The sequence below is a fragment of the Dermochelys coriacea genome, chromosome 19 (genome assembly GCF_009764565.3).
Source record: "Dermochelys coriacea isolate rDerCor1 chromosome 19, rDerCor1.pri.v4, whole genome shotgun sequence".
NCBI lineage: Eukaryota > Metazoa > Chordata > Testudines > Dermochelyidae > Dermochelys > Dermochelys coriacea.
Window position 1 is genome coordinate 10,761,222 of NC_050086.2, and position 21,028 is coordinate 10,782,249.

Genomic DNA, 21,028 nt, shown 5'->3' on the forward strand with positions numbered 1-21,028 from the left:
TTGGATTGTGTGTTCATTGCATTCACTCCCTGGTTCATTTCAAGACCCTGTTTTTTAAAACCTTCCACAAACTTACACGGAGGCTAATGGGACCATTCATGTGAGAAAGGGCTGCAGGATTGGGACCCTTATTTCACTCTGCTTTCTTTTCTTCAATCATCTAGCACTGGCCTCCTTTCTGTCCCTCCCAGGGTGGTGGAAGAGCATTCTCCTCTGCAGCTCTTGCCACCTGGAACAGCTACCGTGTCATGTCTCTCTCCACCTGATCCACTCTCCATCTGTTTTCACATCTCAGCTGAGCACACAGCTTGTCTCCCTTGCTTCTGCACCTTCATTTCTCTCTCCCTCTGCTATTCTTTCTTAGCTGTGAAAGGCGCTATACAGAATGAGGTTATAGTGTATTACTGTAAGGTGACCAGATATCCCCATTTTATAGGGACAGACCCGATATTTGGGGCTTTGTCTTATATAGGTGCCCATTATCCACACCCCGCACCCGATCCTGACTTTTCACACTTGCCTTCTGGTCACCCTATATTACCGGCAGGTCTGATCTGTTTCACTGAGTGGGGGAATTCAGATCAGGCTCTTGGGCTAGGAAGCCAAGTCTCTCGGCGTCCCCGCAACCAACTTGGCATCACTTTCTGATCTGAGCAGAGGTGAACCTTACCCTGATTTATAAACCTGGCAGGAAACAAAATACTTGTAAAATTGAAAATGTCATTCATCTTTTCCATCTTCCTGGGACAGTGAGTCACCAAGGAACTATCTGTGACTCCTACCGACCCACTGTGCATGGGGCCTTTGTTCAGAACGAGAAATCAAATGATATTCAGCCCACTCACTAATTCATTGGGCTGAAACACCCTTTAGTGCTTTGTCATAAATCTATGTAACTGAGGGGTCTGAACAGCTCGGGGGATTAGTAATCCTCTCTCGGAGACCAGCCTGAGTCCATCCTGAGCTGGGAGTGATTGAAAGTCATTCCCATCACATGGCTGTTCGGTGACCAAATGAGTTTGGTGAGTCTGACTCCAATTCAGCACATCTCCATCACAAAAAACACAGTTAGAATCAACACTAACTCGTCTCCTGCTTGGCACTTGTTGCAGAAAAGCCAAGGGCTAAATGACAAATGGAAACTGAGCTCCCCTCTCGCTCCCTCCAGGGCAGGCATTAGGCACGCTGGAGGAAGCTTGCCCTGCCTTCTCCTTTGCTGTGCTTGCATGATGCATGGAGAAAGAGAGGCCTTCAGTCTCCAGGGCTGGTAAGTAGTTCCATGCAATTCCCTGTGCGAGGGAGACTCTCTGGGTGAAGCCTTAGAACCTTCTGGCCTGTGAGGGTCTGTAAAGTGCTTTTTGATCCTTCAAGATGAAAGATGCTATGAAACAAAAATAGTTATTAGATGCTGCTGCAATGACTTACAAGGAATTCTTCTACCTCTGGGGACTGTGGGTCACACCAATAAAATGTGCGAGTGGAGACCTGAATTACTGAATGGAGTTGTTTTCTCTAAAAAAATGTTGTAATCCAGCAATCTGTCTGTGGTGTAACTTCCTAGAGAGAGTATATAGAGTCATTCATTACCAAATATTTTGTAGTTTGTTTGTCTGGACAGAAGACAGATTGAATTCTATCCCCCATCTAATGCCAAAGTTAGCAATGATTCTATCTTCATTTGGACAGCACACAACACAAAGTGTGTGTTACAATAATACAAATAATTTCATCCATTATCAATCAGTCTTTCTTTCTTTCTTTGGTTGTGTGAAATTTCTCATTATGGGTTTTGTCTTTTAACCTAATCTTCAGATGATGTTAGATCTTGGAAGAACCAAATTTGGTTCATGGTCTAAATTATGACCATGGTCCAGGGACTAAACATAGCAAAATGCAGGGGGGAGGGAGAGGAGGTGAACATGTCTCTACGTGCATCTGGTAGTTTAAATCATTGGGATTTTTTATACTTTAACCTGTGTTGTTTCTGTGTGTTCAGCCAAGCAAGAGGATGAGGAGGATGGGGGAATGTAACTTCTAGCTATGGTACTTATCTAGTCTCCTTAACTATAGTATCTCAACATGTCACTATTTTTAATGTATTTCTTCTCATAACACCTCTGTGATGTAAGGCTGTGTTATGATCACCATTGTATTGATGAGAGACACAGAGAAGCTAAACAATTCCCCCAGTTACACAGGAAGTCTTTCTGTGAAAGAGCAGGGAATTGAATGCAGGTTTCCTATGTTGCAAGCTAGAATCCTAGTCATTAGGTTAGGGTGGGGGTAGTCAATTATTTTTTGTCAAGTCCAAATTTCTTGACCAAGGTATAGTCAAGGTCTGGACTCCAGAGAAAATAATAATAAAACAACAACAATAATGAGAATAAACAATCAATAAATAAAAAGATTTTGGGGTCTGCTCAAAAGCATCTGGTGGCCCGGCTTTGGTGCAGTCTACTTGCTGACTACCCCTGGGTCAGGGCTGTCACTAAATGACACTGGGATACAGATGCCTGCTCTGGTGATGGCCCATCATCCACACAGCAGCTGCATTTTGCCATGTAGAACCTGTCACTGAATCAGAAACAGACCCAGGGGATAAAACTCCAAACACAGGATGAAGCCATGTCTTGGGCAGGCACATACTTGTACTGTAGCTGCTGCTGACAGACTTGGGCTCCCTGTACCTTTATCCTTGGGGATCCCCTGGGGGAGCTTGTCCTGCTAATCAAGCATTTCTGACTTGGGCTAAATCATGTGGTGTGTGTGGATGTGCCCATGGTTTGCCTGCCTGGCTCTGCCAGACTCTGTGCGTGTGTTGTGTTAGGTCTCAGAGGAGCAGCCGTGTTAGTCTGTATTCGCAAAAAGAAAAGGAGTACTTGTGGCACCTTAGAGACTAACAAATTTATTAGAGCATAAGCTTTCGTGAGCTACAGCTCACTTCATCGGATGCATTGAAGTGAGCTGTAGCTCACGAAAGCTTATGCTCTAATAAATTTGTTAGTCTCTAAGGTGCCACAAGTACTCCTTTTCTTCGTGTGTTGTGTGTGGCTGTACGGTGGCTTAGCCTCTGCCGGTCTCTCTGTATGCGGTGTGTGTGGACCTGGTTTGTGTGTGTGACTTGTGTCAACCTGTGTGCGATCTGCCTGTGACTGATTTGTCACTCGGTGTGGGTGTGTCTGGGTGGGGGGCTGGCTGCCTGGCGGTGGTTGCCTGTCTCTGGCGGTCCGGCCCTGCGTGGGTGGGTGGGCGACGTGTAGCCTGGCAGCCCACACCTGGCGTTTGTCTCCCCCTGGCAGCACATGGCAGCCCCGGGCCGCCCAGACGCTGCGGGCCGGAGGGATCCTTGGCTGCGGGGGGGACGGTTTCCAAAGGGCCCAGCAGCAGGTACAGCGGGCCGCGCAGGGGGGCGAAGGGGGCCGGCTGGAAGGAGGCGGGGGGCCGGGCAGCGGGCGAGTCTCCTCCCCGCCGGCCCCGCCCGCTGCCTTTGAATCCCGTTCAGCCCCTTGCGCGCTCCCGGTGGGAAGGGGAGCGGACTCCTGCCCGCGGCGAGGACACGGTGAGTACCCGGCCAGCCCAGGCTGGGGGGCCCCGGCCCCGGGGGAGGCTCCCGCCCACCCGGCCGCAGGGCAACTTCTGCGCCCCCTGGTTAGTCGGGGGGCGAGATGCGGGGACCGGATCGGGACCGGCGGGGGGATCCCAGGAGAGGGAACAAAACGCCCAGAAACTTTGGGGAGAAGCGGGGGTGGGGGTGTGCATAGAGCGGGGCAGCTGGGGTGCAAGGGGCGGGGAGGGGGCGGGGTGCTGGGGGTGCCAAGACGCTTGTGGGGAGTGTGTGTGCAAGGGACCGGCAGAGGTCGGGGTGTGTGTGCAAAGGAGCCTGCAGCGGTGGGGTTGCAAGGGGCTGGGGGGGGACTGGGGAGTGCAAAGGTGCTTGCGGGGTGTGTGTGTGTGTGGGTGTGGGTGTGCAAGGGACTGGCAGAGTCGGGGTGTGTGTGCAAAGGAGCCTGCGGTGGGGGATGCAAGGGCCTGGGGGCGGTTGGGGGGGACTGGGGAGTGCAAGTGGGCCTGCAAAAGGCAGGTGGGTGGGAGCAAGGGGGCCCTAAGGGAGAGGTAGGGAAGGGATAGAGATCGTGGGGTATATGAAAGAGGGGAAGAAGGATAGTGGGGGATGGGATACTGCTTAAGGGACCAGGAGTGGGGGGCAGGGAGTGCTGACCAGGGTGCAGTGCCCAAGTCTGGGGTGCAGAGTCTCTTTACAGACCCTGGGCTGAGCCGGTGGCATGTCTCTGTTAACAGCTCTCAGAGGAGGCTTTGGGGTGGGTTAGATGGTTTAGCATCATGCTGGATTCAAGTGGCCCCCTTTGTCTGCAGGCGTGTTGGAAATGTCCCTCCGGGAGCCCCCCCCTGCCAGTCTGGGGTCCTGGGGGCTCCTGCTCCTGAGCCTTCTCCTTGCCCCGCTTGCCTGCCAGGCTTGCCCAGCCCCCTGCGAGTGTTCGGAACCAGCCCGGACTGTCAAGTGTGTCCTGAAGGAGCTGAACACTGTTCCGGCTGAGATCCCCAAGTACACCCGCAACCTCTTCATCACCAGCAACCAGATCGCTCTCATCAGCAGCCAGGACTTCCAGGGGCTGCCCAACCTGGTCACCCTCTCCCTGGCCAACAACAGGTAATTTCCCAGACTGCAGGTGAGGCTGGGGTGGGGGATGGTGCTTGGGGCAAGGTAAGATTCTCTCTCCTCCACTTGAGGAAATACTCTTTATTTTTGCACTGTGGAACTCACTGCCACGAGATGCCCCTGCAGCCAGAAGCTTAGCAGGATTCCCAAAAGGATTCGATGCTTATAATCAATAATGAACATCCATGTAACCCTCTTGCATAAGGAAAGATCAGTTTATTTCAGAAGGGATCTAAAGGCTCATGCTCAGGGCATGAATCAGCTGCTTGCTAGAGGGGGTTAGGAAGAAACTTCCCTTATGGGCAGGGCATTGCCAATTATGTGGTTGTTTGCACCTCAGAGATGGCACAGCAGGCTAGATGGAGCACTGATCTGGCATGGTTATTCCAGTGTCTGTAACCCATTTGTAAATGGCTATGGCTGCAGCTTCTTGGCACCGTACGCCCCTGCCGGTGCATATTTATACAATAAAAATGTGTATGTTGATAATGTGCACCCTCAACTCTCCATCCTGCCTCCATGTGCATCCTGTGGGAAATCTGCAAGTGCCTTTGCGCTCTTTCTAGTTTTGCTGCATTCAGAGCCCATTGGCCCCTTGAATTAACACAAGGAGCTGACCGCTGAGTGTCTGGACTGGCTAAGCAGGTCTGAGAGCTTAAGGTGGCCGTAGCACCATAATGCAGCTGATAAAGATACTATTGCATCTGACTCAGATAGGAGAGAGGCTTCTGCTGCACTCCAGCTACTCTAATGTGACTTTTCTGCAGGCTTCCACCAGAAAAACTTCTTGTGAAAGTGACTTGAACTGTTCAAATCCAAACGCAAAGGAGTGGCCTTAAAATAGTTCTACTGGGAGTTTGGGCTGGGTATTGTAGGATGCTGAGCATGTCCTTCCACAATTGTTGGGTCCAGGTCAGGACTTGGGGAGACCCTGTGTGGTGACTAGCAGCACAAACTGTTAGTCCAGGAGCCAGAGGAAACCACAGGACTTGTCTTTGACTCCAATGGGTCTGAGTAGTCACACCTAGAAACCTGGGCCCTCTCAGCAGGGAGCTGCCCCTGAACCTTTAATTCTCTCCCATGGGACTCAGTGGCTCTAATCCTCAGTCTATAAAATGTCTAATTTTCCCGTTGTTATAAATATTAAAAGTGCTGCTGGATCCCACGGGGGAGCCTTTGTCTCCCGCTCTCCTGAGCCAGAGAAATGGGGCTCCCACTGGATTGTGCCAAACCTTACATGGCCCAGTCCTGGATGAGTGAGCCCGTAGGAAAGCAAAGCTCTCTTTGGCCTTGCAGAGTGCCCATTGGCAGTGCAGCATTCTGGCAGGTATTTGGATTTTGCACCTGCAGGGCACATTCAGGAGGCTGTTTGTGTCTAGCAATCCTAGGACCTGTAGAGGACCAATGTTGAGGAATCTTTCATTTTACCTTGGTGTGTGCAGGAAGCCAATGCAATAAAGTATCTGGGGAGCAGTAGTGGGCAAAGCATTTGGGGGAGCCCAGATAGTGGCCTAGATCAGTGTGGTATAAATGGGAACCCTGAGTCCCACTTCCCACCACCTGCAAGGTTTGATGAGCGCAGCAAAGCTGGCACGTGCAAAATTAAATCTGAACTTGTCCTCAGCTCAGTGTGTTGGGAGCCCTTGGTGCACAGATGGCAGGCAGGGAATGCTGCTTTTTGGAGACCCCTGCCCCGTGCACTGTGATGGATTTAAGGCAGAGCTTCAGCTCAGCCTTGCTGGGAATGAGTTGGCTTCTGGAGGGTGCGGAGCTACTCTAATGTGACTTTTCTGTAGGCTTCCACCAGAAAAACTTCTTGTGAAAGTGACTTGAACTGTTCAAATCCAAACGCAAAGGAGTGGCCTTAAAATAGTTCTACTGGGAGCTTGGGCTGGGTACTGTAGGATGCTGAGCACGTCCTTCCACAATTGTTGGGTCCAGGTCAGGACTTGGGGAGACCCTGTGTGGTGACTAGCAGCACAAACTGTTAGTCCAGGAGCCAGAGGAAACCACAGGACTTGTCTTTGACTCAATAAAGAATCCCCTTTCTATCTGTTATAACTAAGTCCTCTCCCTTCCATGCTTCAGGGAAAGAACCAACCTCTAATCTAAGGGGTTAGGAAGAAATTTCCTCGGTGGGCAGGTTAGTCTAGAACCACCCACTGCAGAGTTTCTTGCACCTTTGTCCAGGATAGCTGGTGCTTGCTGCTATCAGAGACAGGATACTGGGCTGGCTGGACCGTGGGTCTGATCCTGTCTGTCCTTTCCAATGCTTTGACCAGGAGGGACACTGCAAGTACTTTGCGGGGTCACTTGAGACTCGGGTTTGTCTGTCAGGTCTGGTCCTGGTTTCACTGCGCGTTGTGAATATTTGTACCTGGTATTTCTGACGAGGCTGATTGAGGTGCCTTGGCAGTGCTGCCAGGGGTCTCTCGTGGACTTCGAACAGGGATGCCTTGTATGGCTGTGCTCCGAGTATCAGCATCTGCGTATGCTTGGACTTGGCCGTCTGCACCAGAGAGAGTGTGTGAACCAGAGGAGGGTGGTGTCTGTAGCAGATGGACAAAAAGGAGCGAAAATCAGGTACGTTCACTTCCTGGAGTGTTATCTACCGGGAGAGGCCTGTGCAGTGCAAGGGAAGTGAACTTAGTGCAGCGTTGACAACCCTGGAGACTGGAGCACTCGATTTAGCCACCGAGCAGGCAGCAGCAGGAAGCCAGCTACCCTGCCAGTCTCAGGCATGGTAAAGGATGTGCAGATTGTCCCCGCTCCTTGAACTGTTCGGCATGACAGCCAGCAAGGCACCGTTTGTACCTTTTGTGGTTTTGTGGTTTTGTGAAGGAATTGGGCTGAGATCCACCAACTCGTGTCATGCCGGCAGCTGAATGCTGTCAGATGTCAGTACGAAGCTTGGGTGGATGCAAACCAGCATCCTAGGGGAGGAAGGCTGCTTACTGGGTCCCTGAGCCTTGGTATGGAAGGCTGAAAACAGGTGGGAAACCAGGAGCTGTTTTGCCAAGGGACTGCCAGACTGGATCAGACTGTGGTCTATCTAAGCCACTCTTGTCTGCCAGTGCTTCAGGGGAAGGTGCTAGTAACTCTCCAGAAGGCACAGGTACTGAGGTCAGTTTCCCCTCTGATCAGACATCACTTGAGTATAAGCCCATCTACATGCAGACCTCCTCTACCATCCGCGCTCCAACTCCCCTTCCATACGGGATCCCAGCAAGGCACAGAGCTAGCCTTGATGATGCTGGGGCTGGAGGGGGGAGGAATAGGAGGCTTGCATGGATGCTTCACCTCTAATGGCATCTGCCAGATGCTGCCTGGGTGGACCAGTGTCTTGCTGGTGCAGTGTTCCCATTCCCTACTGGGCTGTAAGGTCTAGAACTATGAACAGAGCCTGCTAGGCCTTTCCACAACCGGTGGGTTTCTGAAGAGCCTGCGGCTGTTTGGTTTGGTTCAGTAAATTGGGGTCAGGTCCTCCTGCAGCATGGAGGCGAAGGGACCACAGAGCCTTTCTCCAGAGGGCTGGAGAGAGCGTGGCACCAGCTCCACTTCAGAGGTCTGGCGTGTAGCTCTCCAGTGCCCCAGGCTTTTTGGCTGATACTTCCTGCCTGTCCCAGACCTAGTGCTTAGAACAGTGTTGGGCAAGGCTGGCAGGGTTTAGAGGAGCCCTGGTTCTCATAATCCTATGTAGGATGCGCCTGTCTCTGGGTTTGGGGATGAGGGGGCTCATATCCTCAGGCCAGGCCTAGCTGTGGAATTACAGGACCATGATCAGGAGCTGCCAGAGGGTGGCAGTTGGAGACCAGTACATGGGGAGGAAAGGAGCAAAAGGGCAACTCTCCCTCCCACATGGGGAAGAGCCAGGGCGGTGCAGTGGGGAGGAAACATTTTGTACCAACAACTGCAGCTGGTGTAGGAGAGTGGAAGGGAAAACCCACCATTGTGCTCCTGATCTAAAGAACGTCTTGGGCTCCATCTAGCAGGGATGGCTGCAGATGTTCCCTGGGAATTCTGGCCACCTCCTCTCGATGCTCCTTTCCTCTGCCCCTCTCTGTTGTTCACCCAGCCCCCCAGCAGAGTTTCCCTGTTCTCACTGGCTAGGACAAAGAGGCAGGAGCAGCTGTCTGCAGGGAACAAAGCTGGGAGCCAAGCAGGGAATATCTGCTGTCTCTTACCAACGCTTCACCCCAGCAGCCCAGTTGGTTCAGCTGAATGTGGGAGGGGGTCTGGGAAGTGGCTTTGTTCTCCTGCAGGAGCTAGGTGCATGGCATTCATTGTTACCCAAGACATCCTGCTTGGTCTGGCATAGCTGTCCTGCCCTGAGAATGTATTGGGGCCCCACTGATCAGTGATATGTTCTGGTGCCTTCAGTCGTGCTGGAGCTGGCGTCGTGTGGCCCTTGTTCCTGGATTTCTCCCCTCGGTCTTGGTCCTGGGCTCCCCACATACAGGTCCACTGGTGCACTTCAGTCCTGACCTGTTTCAGTCTGGGGTGGTGATTTTTGTGATCTGACCAAAATATACTGGGAACTGAGCTGAGTCCATCCAACTCGTGTCACTTGTGTCCTCAGTAACGTTTCAAAGCAGGCCTTTGGAGGAGAAAAGCCCTTGGGTTCGACCATTGAATCAGTCAGCCCCTTTTGCATGGGCCTCTTTAAAAGACCCCCTTGGTATCTACTGCCAGATCAGATACGTTCAGCAGGGGGAGGAAGGTTTCATCGTGACTTGGGGACCTGTCTCTGCCAGGCTAGGGCAGGCAAGGCTCCGGCTAGCCGCATGTGACTGGTGCCTGATCCCCATGTTCTGTGTCACTCCCACCTGGCCAGTTCCACGGGATCGGTGCTTCTCACCCCACCGCCAGGGAAAAGAAATGCTGACATTGCCATGGCAACAAGCTTACAGGAGACGCAGCTTGGAAACACTCTGGCAGGGCTGATGCTGTGGGAACCTCTCTCTTTCTCGACTGAGACCTGCCAGTGCTCTGCGACCTGCCAGGGAGGAGGTCGGTACCACTGCCTGGTAATCGGCACCTGGGTTTTGATTGGAACTGACTGGCTTGGGGAAGAGGCAATGGGCTAGCAAGCCTGGATCTCTAACCCACAGCCAGCCGGCATTGGTGAGCGCAGGCTGTACTGTCAGATGGCCAGTCAGTGGCTGATGCAGACGGAGTCTGCGTAATTCCTGTCCTTAGTGGGCAAGTGTCCACATCACCAAAACCACCTGTCCATTAGCACTAACAGGCCCCGTTGTTGGCCAGTTCAACCAAGGGGCCCAAGGCTGGCTGTACTATGGGCTTTGCTCTCCTCCCACTAGAGCCCACTCTGGCTCAGAGCCAAGGCATGCTGGAAAGGCTGTGGGGAGCAGGGGGGCTGGCACTGCTGCCCATGCTGTAGCTGTTCCCCTGGATAGAAGACTTCAGCCTCCAGGACCTTTTACCAGCACATGGTCCTGAGAAGCTTCGGGATCCAGCACTGGCCTGAGAAGGAAAGGAGCAGGTGCCTGATGTGGAGCAATGAGCCCACCATGCTTCCGTGGCAGATGGACAGCTGCAGCTCAGCCTGGAGCAATTCGCAGCGGCCACTGGCCTCTTTGAGGGGCAAAACTGCAGCGCATTTGCTTGCACAGAGGCAGCTGGGGGGTGGGCTTCCACCAGTCACAGGTGACCCTGCTCCACCCCACCACTGTGATATTTGGAGAAGGCTAGATAGCCCCCTAGAATAACCAGGCCTGCTGCTGCCCAGTCAGATCCTGTTTCCGCCCTCCTGGCAGGGGAACAATACAAAGGACTTGGAATTGATTACATTCTTTTGTGTCTCTATTCACTCTCAGTGTGGTGTGAGGGCATTTGAGGCACTCTGGATAGTCTGCTTGGAGCAAGGAACTTTGAGCCAAATTCCTGGGTTCTATAGCTAGAGTCATAGAACTAGGGGGTTAGAAGGGCCCGCAAGGGTCATCTAGTCTAATCTCCTGCCAAGGTGCAGGATTCGTTGTGTCTAAACCATCCAAGCCAGGTGGCTGCCCTGGGTAAGCCATTGTCCAATCAAGTCACCAAGGCCTACATTTTTTCAGAAGTAGCCTCTCATTTTGGCTTTACTCTCTGTGTCTCAGTTTCCTTCTCGGAGGATGGTGGTGAGGGGCCGATGGTACTTCCTGCTGAAGGAGGATGGTGAGGGGTAATGCATCAGCGTTTGCAGAACTCCTCGAAAGGTGCTAGGAGCCTCCTTAGTAGTATCCTCTTGGGATGCAAGCCCTGTGGCGGCTGGTGGCAGAGATGGAGTTGAGTGACTGGCATTGTTCCAGCCATGGGACTCTCGGCAGGAGAGCCAGGCTGGGCTGGGGCTGATGGGGGCGAGGGAGCGTGTTCCCGTGATCATGTTGATGGGTATGTGCAATGTTTAAAACTGTCAAATGGCTTTCACATCACACACAACCTTGTGAAAAGACAACTGGGAAGCTGCGTCTGTGTCCTGCTCCTGGAAAGTGATCTGCAGCCCAATGAGGTCAGTGAAAAGACTTCTGTTGATTCAGTGGGGTTTGGATCAGTGAGCCCTTCAGAGCAAAGACTGTCTTCCTATGTGTCTGTACAGCGCCTAGCACCCTGATCCTCTGATTCTGATTTAGAGCCTTTGGGCACCACTGCAGTATAAATAAAGCAAGTTCCATGATCTCCAAATACGCAGCTGATTAAAAAGAAAAGGAGTACTTGTGGCACCTTAGAGACTAACAAATTTATTAGAGCATAAGCTTTCGTGAGCTACAGCTCACTTCATCGGATGCATTTGGTGAAAAAAACAGAGGAGAGATTTATATACACACACACAGAGAACATGAAACAATGGGTTTATCATACACACTGTAAGGAGAGTGATCACTTAAGATAAGCCATCACCAACAGCAGGGGGGGGAAAGGAGGAAAACCTTCCATGGTGACAAGCAGGTAGGCTAATTCCAGCAGTTAACAAGAATATCAGATTTCGGAGTAGCAGCCCTGTTAGTCTGTATTCGCAAAAAGAAAAGGAGTACCCGTGGCACCTTAGAGACTAACAAATTTATTAGAGCATAAGCTTTCGTGAGCTACAGCTCACTTCATCGGATGCATTTGGTGGAAAAAGCAGAGGAGAGATTTATATACACACACACAGAGAACATGAAACAATGGGTTTCCCATTGTTTCATGTTCTCTGTGTGTGTGTATATAAATCTCTCCTCTGCTTTTTCCACCAAATGCATCCGATGAAGTGAGCTGTAGCTCACGAAAGCTTATGCTCTAATAAATTTGTTAGTCTCTAAGAATATCAGAGGAACAGTGGGGGGTGGGGTGGGAGGGAGAAATACCATGGGGAAATAGTTTTACTTTGTGTAATGACTCATCCATTCCCAGTCTCTATTCAAGCCTAAGTTAATTGTATCCAGTTTGCAAATTAATTCCAATTCAGCAGTCTCTCGTTGGAGTCTGTTTTTGAAGCTTTTTTGTTGAAGTATAGCCACTCTTAGGTCTGTGATCGAGTGACCAGAGAGATTGAAGTGTTCTCCAACTGGATTTTGAATGTTATAATTCTTGACGTCTGATTTGTGTCCATTCATTCTTTTACGTAGAGACTGTCCAGTTTGGCCAATGTACATGGCAGAGGGGCATTGCTGGCACATGATGGCATATATCACATTGGTAGATGCGCAGGTGAACGAGCCTCTGATAGTGTGGCTGATGTGATTAGGCCCTATGATGGTATCCCCTGAATAGCTATGTGGACAGAGTTGGCAACGGGCTTTGTTGCAAGGATAGGTTCCTGGGTTAGTGGTTCTGTTGTGTGGTGTGTGGTTGCTGGTGAGTATTTGCTTCAGATTGGGGGGCTGTCTGTAAGCAAGGACTGGTCTATCTCCCAAGATCTGAGAGAGCGATGGCTCGTCCTTCAGGATAGGTTGTAGATCCTTGATGATGCGTTGGAGAGGTTTTAGTTGGGGGCTGAAGGTGATGGCTAGTGGCGTTCTGTTGTTTTCTTTGTTGGGCCTGTCCTGTAGTAGGTGACTTCTGGGTACTCTTCTGGCTCTGTCAATCTGTTTCTTCACTTCAGCAGGTGGGTATTGTAGTTGTAGGAATGCATGATAGAGATCTTGTAGGTGTTTGTCTCTGTCTGAGGGGTTGGAGCAAATGCGGTTATATCGTAGCGCTTGGCTGTAGACAATGGATCGAGTGGTATGATCTGGATGAAAGCTAGAGGCATGTAGGTAGGAATAGCGGTCAGTAGGTTTCCGATATAGGGTGGTGTTTATGTGACCATAGCTTATTAGCACCGTAGTGTCCAGGAAGTGGATCTCTTGTGTGGACTGGTCCAGGCTGAGGTTGATGGTGGGATGGAAATTGTTGAAATCATGGTGGAATTCCTCAAGAGCTTCTTTTCCATGGGTCCAGATGATGAAGATGTCATCAATGTAGCGCAAGTAGAGTAGGGGCATTAGGGGACGAGAGCTGAGGAAGCGTTGTTCTAAGTCAGCCATAAAAATGTTGGCATACTGTGGGGCCATGCGGGTACCCATCGCAGTGCCGCTGATTTGAAGGTATACATTGTCACCAAATGTGAAATAGTTATGGGTCAGGACAAAGTCACAAAGTTCTGCCACCAGGTTAGCCGTGACAGTATCGGGGATACTGTTCCTGACGGCTTGTAGTCCATCTTTGTGTGGAATGTTGGTGTAGAGGGCTTCTACATCCATAGTGGCTAGGATGGTGTTTTTAGGAAGATCACCAATGGACTGTAGTTTCCTCAGGAAATCGGTGGTGTCTTGAAGATAGCTGGGAGTGCTGGTAACGTAGGGCCTGAGGAGGGAGTCTACATAGCCAGACAATCCTGCTGTCAGGGTGCCAATGCCTGAGATGATGGGGCGTCCAGGATTTCCAGGTTTATGGATCTTGGGTAGCAGATAGAATACCCCAGGTCGGGGCTCCAGGGGTGTGTCTGTGCGGATTTGTTCTTGTGCTTTTTCAGGGAGTTTCTTGAGCAAATGCTGTAGTTTCTTTTGGTAACTCTCAGTGGGATCAGAGGGTAATGGCTTGTAGAAAGTGGTGTTGGAGAGCTGCCTAGTAGCCTCTTGTTCATACTCCGACCTATTCATGATGACGACAGCACCTCCTTTGTCAGCCTTTTTGATTATGATGTCAGAGTTGTTTCTGAGGCTGTGGATGGCACTGTGTTCTGCATGGCTGAGGTTATGGGGTAAGCGATGCTGCTTTTCCACAATTTCAGCTCGTGCACGTCGGCGGAAGCAGTCTATGTAGAAATCCAGGCTGCTGTTTCGACCTTCAGGAGGAGTCCACCCAGAATCCTTCTTTTTGTAGTGTTGGCAGGAAGGTCTCTGTGGGTTAATATGTTGGTCAGAGGTGTGTTGGAAATATTCCTTGAGTCTGAGACGTCGAAAATAGGATTCTAGGTCACCACAGAACTGTATCATGTTCGTGGGGGTGGAGGGGCAAAAGGAGAGGCCCCGAGATAGGACAGATTCTTCCGCTGGGCTAAGAGTATAGTTGGATAGATTAACAATATTGCTGGGTGGGTTACGGGAACCATTGTTGTGGCCCCTCTAAGGTGCCACAAGTACTCCTTTTCTTTTTGTGAATACAGACTAACACGGCTGCTACTCTGAAAACAGCTGAGTAAGGAAGTGGAACCTGTGTCCCATTTATCTACCAAAGAAATTAACACCAACTGCCAGCCCTGCTTAGTGTCTTTACTTCTCTGCTGTGTGCAGTCAGGGTGCAGGAGCTCATTGCAAAAGGACTGGAGGGAAGGGAGACCTGTGCAGAGGACAGCCCCAGTCATCGTCTCTGTGCGTGTCATGAGGCTGCAGTTTTCTCCTGGAGTATTTCTTTAGCAACTGGACTAGGCAGCTGGGTGGCTTAACGTCTAGGCAGAAACCTTGCTATAGCTTCTCCTTCCTGGGTGTGCCTGCGTATGCTCCCACAGTGGCTACAAAGCCCTGCAAAGGGGCTAAGGCTTCGGAGCTGTGTTTAGCCACAGTGGCAGAGAGCCTGGCCACAGAGTGGGGAGAAGTGGCTGCCATCTTAACACAGTTTAGTATTCAAAGGGTGGCCAAACCCTGGCCTGGATGAAGTCAATGGGGGTATGTCTACAGGGCAAGTAGACACCCGCGGCTGGCCCGTGCCAGCTGACTCAGGCTAAGCAGCTGTTCAATTGCAGTGTAAATGTTTGAGCTCTGGGCCCCCTACCTTGCAGGGTCCTAGAACCCAGGCTTCAGCCTGAGCCCGAACGTCTATACCGCCGTTAAATAGCCCCTTAGTCCAAGTCAGCTGGCATGGGGCAGCCGCAGGTGTCTAACTGCAGTGTAGACATACCCTGTGCATCTTGCCATTGGTTTCCGTGAGAGCAGGATCGGGCCCCGTCATCAAAATTCTAGTCTCGTTCTGTCTAAGCCAGTGCCTGAGCTACCAGGATGTCTTGGCTGTAGGGCAGAGAGACTTGAACTTGCTGCTTGCGTCCATTTAAGTAGGAGGGGTGCTTAGCTCAGGGCTCGCGTTCCCCCTTGGTTGCATCTGGGTTCTGTAAAAATAGCTCCTCTTCATAATAAAAATGCCACCTTCGGAGCCAGGGGTGCCTGACAAATGGCAGTCAGTTAGCCCTCCCACCGCGCTGATAGGGGTCACGTCAACCACCTCTAAAATCCAGCTGCCGCCTGGAAACACCCCAACACATTTGCCTCTAGCCAAACAGAATGGGTTGGATTCCGACCCTACACTGGCGTCCGTCAGGAGGAAGTGAGTGGAGCGAGACGAGGTAAAATCAGTGTTGGGTCAAGTAACTTCCTCGAGAAGCGGCTCCGACTGCAGGTGTCGGGGTGGGGGAGCGGCTGAGTTCTAAGGTCTGTTCAAACCCAGATTTAAAGGGCCAGCATGCGGCAAAGCGCTGCACACACAAGCCTCAGTGTCTGAGAAGTCATTTCCAGCCTCTGCCTTTGGCCAATATTTAGCAGAATGTTGCCTGAACCTCAGGCATGGCAGGCGCCTGAAACTTCAGGCGTTGCAAAGGAAAGGAAGCGTCAGGGCTGAAGCTGTCCTGAGCTGCTCCTCTGGCTTGTGACTCGGGAAGGTGGGACTGAGACAAACCCCTCCAATTTCCCTCTAATAATCCCATGAGCCACGAGGAATTGGGTCTCTTACCAGTGCCTCAAGCAGCCGGAAAAAGGGCCTGACTCCCCAGTGGCCTGGCTAACTGCAGTGGAGTTTCTCCTGATTTACACCCAGCTGAGTGGGAGGAGGATCAGCCCCTATGTTTTTATTGTATGGAACCAGAATGGTCCAAGGAACATCCCAAATCCACATTAAAGACCCCTCTGGGATCAGTATGTTCCCAGATGTCACAGGAATGTTACAGGCCTCCAGCCAACTCTTTTGTGGGGGGAATAAGGCCCTGTGCTAATAGAGAACTGAGCACCCTCACCTCCTATTGAAGTCAGTGTGAACCGCAGATATTCAGCGGTTTGTAGGATCGGGCAGTTAAGGGCAGGAATAATTCATGCTCTTGAAATTGACTGACACTAAGTGGCATCACCCTGCCCCCACCTCCCTGGGAAAGGAGGAGAGGAATAAACAGTGCATGCAAAGGCCTTTTGGCCACCCCGGGTCCCTTTGTCGCTCACATGTGGGAGGCATGAATGTTGAGGAGCATCTGGAGTTAATCACCTTCTCGGAGGGTGGCTGACTCCTGCAGATCCTCAGGGATGTGTTTCCACCCACAAACATTTGCATTTTGGAGACCAGCATATGCACATCTGACAGTGGAATTTGATTCTGTGGGTGTGATTTAAAACTCTGCTTCCCTTAAAGGGACAGTGGCAAGTTCCAGAATAACACTAAGTCTTTCTGTGGTGGTGATCATCCCTCACCTCTCAAATCACTTTACAAAGGTGCAAATGGGGAAACTGAGGCCCAGAGGAAGTGACATGACTTGTCCAAGGCCAGACACTGAGTCAATGGCAAAGACGAGAGTAGGAAACTTTTTACTGAAGAATCCAAGAGCCGGGCACACATGACCTGTTGCATGAAATATCTCCAAAGGGAGAACAAATACGTCCTTGAACATGCAAGTTTCTTGAGATCTATGTAGTTGCAACTGGAGTCATTTCCTTCGAGATTCAGGTGTTCATGGAAGAAGGAAAAGATATAAAGGTTCTTGTGTGTCCCTCACAAGCAGGAGTCCTAGCATTGGTACTGAGAGCATGAAGGCTTCTCTCAGAGGAGAGACCCCAGGTGGTTAATGATATTGTCTAGGCTTTCTAACCAATGGTTGGAAAAGCATCCAAAATCGGATCCCACTGGGCCCCACACTCTTGTTAAATGTGAAGGGAAAGTTAGTGCAGGTAGGCAGTGCTGCTTGCCATCCCTACAGGCTGAAATCTTCCATTTTCCCAGGGCGCAGTTACTACGTGGACCTCGCCAGTGTATCTCCAGCTTGATGCAGAGGGGAACACCCTTAGAGGTGCAAAAGGAATTCTTTCTCCAGGGCCCATTCACACCTGCCCCCTGGGAAGTGGACTTAGACCCAGCAAACTCATTGCATGTAGGCATTGACTAGTCATCGGGTGGTAACAGCTTTAGATCTGGGTGGGAAGGGCGACCTAGAGGTGAAAGGCCCCAGTTCCGAGGTGCTGGGCCATTGCCAAGGGATGGAATTGGGGTCATACTTTCTGTTGGGTCTCCTGGGATATTTGACATGAGCCTGACCATTTCTCTCCCTCCTCAGGATCAGCGTTGTGGAGTCCCAGGCCTTCTCTGCCCTCCCCAGCCTGCGTTACCTGGACTTGAGCAATAACCGCTTGGCCACCATCCACCCCGATGCTTTCAGCTCCAGGAACAACTCCATCCGGGAACTGAACCTGAGCCGCTCATTCTACAACTCCTCCGCCATCTGGCCCGTGGCAGCTGCCATAGTCCAGGGTGGCTTCCGCAGCCTCTCCAAGCTGGAGCTGACCAACAATGAGATAGTCTACCTGCCGCTGGGCATGTTCTCCAGCCTCCACAGCCTCCGGCACCTGGACTTGAGGAACAACTCCCTGGTGGACATCAAGAACTCCACCTTTGCTGGCCTCCACCTTGAGCACCTCGACTTGACCTTGAACGCCCTCAAGACCCTGCGGATTGAGGCGCTGGCTGAGCTGGGGAGGCAGCTGCGCCTTCGCCTCTTCCTGAGGGACAATCCTTTCGTGTGCAACTGCGACATCGAGGACCTGGTGAGCTGGCTGAATCAGAGCCAGCAGGTGGCCGATGTGGAGAAACTGGTCTGTGTCTTCCCCCGGCACCTCCAGAACACATCCCTGATGGACCTGGCCGGGGCAGAGCTGGGCTGCCACTCCAGCCAGCACAGCAAGAACACTCTGCACACCTCCTACGTCTTCCTGGGCATCGTTCTGGGCATCATCGGCATGGTCTTCATCTTCGTGCTCTACCTGAACCGCGGGGGCATCAAGACGTGGGTGAACAGCACGCGGGATGCCTGCCACGATTTCATGGAGGAGTATCACTATCGTTACGAGATCGACTCCGACCCCCGCGTCACTCAGGTCGCCACCTTGGACATATGACCACATTCCTCTCGGGAGCCCACGTGGGGCTCTTTGGATGGCTTTGTGAGCTTCCAGGGGTGGCCTGGTGCTGCCCATCTCCCGAATCTATTCATCTGCTTGGTGATGAGCTGCCACACTCCTTGTGATGGAGTTGGAACTTATTTCTTCTCCTGTCTGAGGGACCTTGCTGGGGGGAAGGCGCAATCTCCCCCTGCATGGTCTGTCTCTTGCACTGCATTACCGGCCCTAAGGAAACCCCTCTGGCAGTGAGACTCAGCCTTGGGCAGATCTCTTTCTGGGCATTATAAAGGGGACACAGGAAGGGGATTTCTGCCTCCCTTTCACTTCAGGCTTCCATTTGGGTATTTTTGGGGTGGGAGGCTCTATCCAATGCAGGGAGTTGCTGCAGTGGGAACACAAGAACTGCCCCGCGAGACCAACCCACTGGCTGTTAGTTCGGCATCCCCACTCTTCTACAGCATCAGTGCAAACCTTTGATATAATGCAATAATAAACCTTGGGGGTACATGGGAGATTCCTTCCTAACCCCAGCTGATGATCAGCCTACGCCCTGGAGCATGTGGATCGAGAGCCCTGGGAATGGTTAGTTTAGCTCTGAAGCCACTGCTGCCAGTGGAGGGAATGAGCTGTGAAAACCCAGGGCTGTGTTTCGAACGCCTGCTAGGGGGCCCCAGGCCAGCAGTGGCAGGACAGCTGGGATTTCACAAGTATCCTGGGATGAAAGGGCTTGTGTGATGGACTCTCTTCCTGCTTTCTGAGATGCTGGCTGAATCCTGGGGACGCCAGCAAATCCCTCCTCGCGCAGGCGCCCCACAGGAGCTGGGCTGGGAGGGAGGGGAAGTTTTACACGGCAGGGGGGAGGGTTCTTTTAGGGGTTTTAGTACTGTACATATTGTAAACCAGGGGAATGGACGGGGGGGAGGGAGGATTTTGTTTTTCTCAATGCACTGAGCGCACAGAATAAGTGTCCCGGCTGCTGGCAAATTCCTTTTACGACCTAAGGCCCAGATTGTTAATGCTACGGCGGCGGTGCTGCATGCAGTCACAACGCCCAACTGACTTAGGAGCCCGATCGCACTTTCCAAAGAGATTTAGGCACTTAGGCTCAAGGGATTAGGCTCCCCAGGCAGCCTGGTGTTGGGCTCTGAGTGCAGCAACATGATAGCGTCATCGGGCTGGGATCTTCCATGCAAACCTTCCTCTGGGGTGTCAGTTCGGGAAGGGACTGACCGTTGCACTCCAAACGGGACGGCGGTTGCCTTCCCCCCAAGGTGGGAATGTGCTCCTATTGGTTTTGTTGCCCGATTCTGACCAATAAATGATTTCTCAAACTGTGCCTTGACGTTGGTGTGAAATAAAAGGTGTCCCCGAGCCCTGGGGGAGCTGGGCTGCAGCTGGAGAGCAGAGGTCCCTTAGCGTGGACTCTGGGCAAAGTCCAGAGCAGGCGCTGTATGGCTAGACTGTGCCCCTAATTCCAGGCTGGAGCTGACCCTCCTTGTGGCCTCTTGGCAGGAGCCTCTAAAAGCCAGTCAGGGGCTCTGGCCATGTTCCTTGGCAGCTGGACTGACTGAACTCCTCCTGCAATAAGAGACTGTGATCTTCCTTTTGGGACAGCCTCTCCAGCAGCCACAGGGTGTGAGGGTGAGGTGGGTTATGGCATACAGTGACACACCGAGACCATGACCCGTTAGCTTTATGCAGGGGCTGATTCTTTGAGGGGGAACGCACTGTAGTGCAGTATTCCATCCTGTTGGATGCCTAGGGAAACTGAGGCACAGACAGCCCGACTCACCACTGCCCTGCAGGGCAAAGGGGACGTGAAAGGCTGCCATTTTGCTCTGCTATCCTGTGTCTGCAGCAGGGGGATGGTGAACTGCAGCCAGAGAGGTTATGGCCCATTGTGATAGAAGGGTAAAGTGCCTCAGCTCCTGGTGGCCATCTTGAGACAGCTAGTTGCTGCAGGAACCCAGCCCCTCTGAGCAGCAGGCCTCAGGTGTCCTGGGATGGAGACACCCTGGGGCCAGGTCCCTCTAGAAAGTGCCGGTCTAAGACTTGTTACAAGGGCTCTCGGCTGCAGAAGTTGCATTCCCATGTTCCAAACAACCACCCCATCAAGTTGGCAGCTGCTGGATGTTAAGGAGCGGGTGGCCAAAGCGTGGCCACGTCCTTTGGACAGAATCGATCCATCCTTTTCCTCAGCCCCTGGCCAAGTGTCTCAGGCTCTCCAGCACTGCCTGCTCCCGAGGGCGGTGGAGGCAGAAGCCCCAACTATCCCCAACGCTACTCTGTCCCACCGTGAAACTCCCGCTGGTTTCATAGCCTCCCTCCAGCCCACAGCCAAATGATGCGTCTTCTCGTGCCCTCAGAAATCCAGAATCCCACCCCCTGGGCTCCCTCCTGTGATCTCATTCACAGCGGCTGCAGTGGAGGGTGGATACACCCGTGTGTGTGTTTGTGGCATCTCTTTCAGCCCTCTGGTTCCCGGGGTGTGTCTACCCTAGGGGGAAGAAGTGTGTTTTCTCCACTGGGGAGCTAACACAGGGTGACGTCCTAGTGTGGACAAGGCCTGGTAGTTTCCACACCTGTTGGCTTCCCCCTTGACATAACAACAATTGGTGTGAAAATGACATCTATCCAGTCTACATTAGGATGTTACCACGGCCCAGCACACCTTGTTTCTTAGCCAAGACAGGGCGGGCTTTCGACTGTAAATTGCCTGGGCTGTGCTGGACTGGGATTAGCAGTCGGA

At 52.1% G+C, this 21,028-nt stretch overlaps 1 protein-coding gene across 2 annotated transcripts; it reads left to right on the top strand.

The window, feature by feature from the left end:
* Positions 1–19,615, top strand: LOC119845436 (trophoblast glycoprotein-like). Of its 2 annotated transcripts, none has more exons than XM_043506104.1 (3): positions 1–1,267; positions 4,375–4,669; positions 17,439–19,615. In XM_043506104.1, the coding sequence occupies exons 1-3, from the start codon at positions 1,234–1,236 to the stop codon at positions 18,274–18,276; spliced, it is 1,167 nt and encodes a 388-aa protein (XP_043362039.1). In that variant the 5' UTR covers positions 1–1,233; the 3' UTR covers positions 18,277–19,615. The 2 variants fall into 2 exon arrangements, with proteins under 2 accessions (XP_043362039.1, XP_038233635.1); XM_038377707.2 differs by lacking the exon at positions 1–1,267 and adding an exon at positions 3,408–3,559.
* Positions 19,616–21,028: the final 1,413 nt, after the last annotated feature.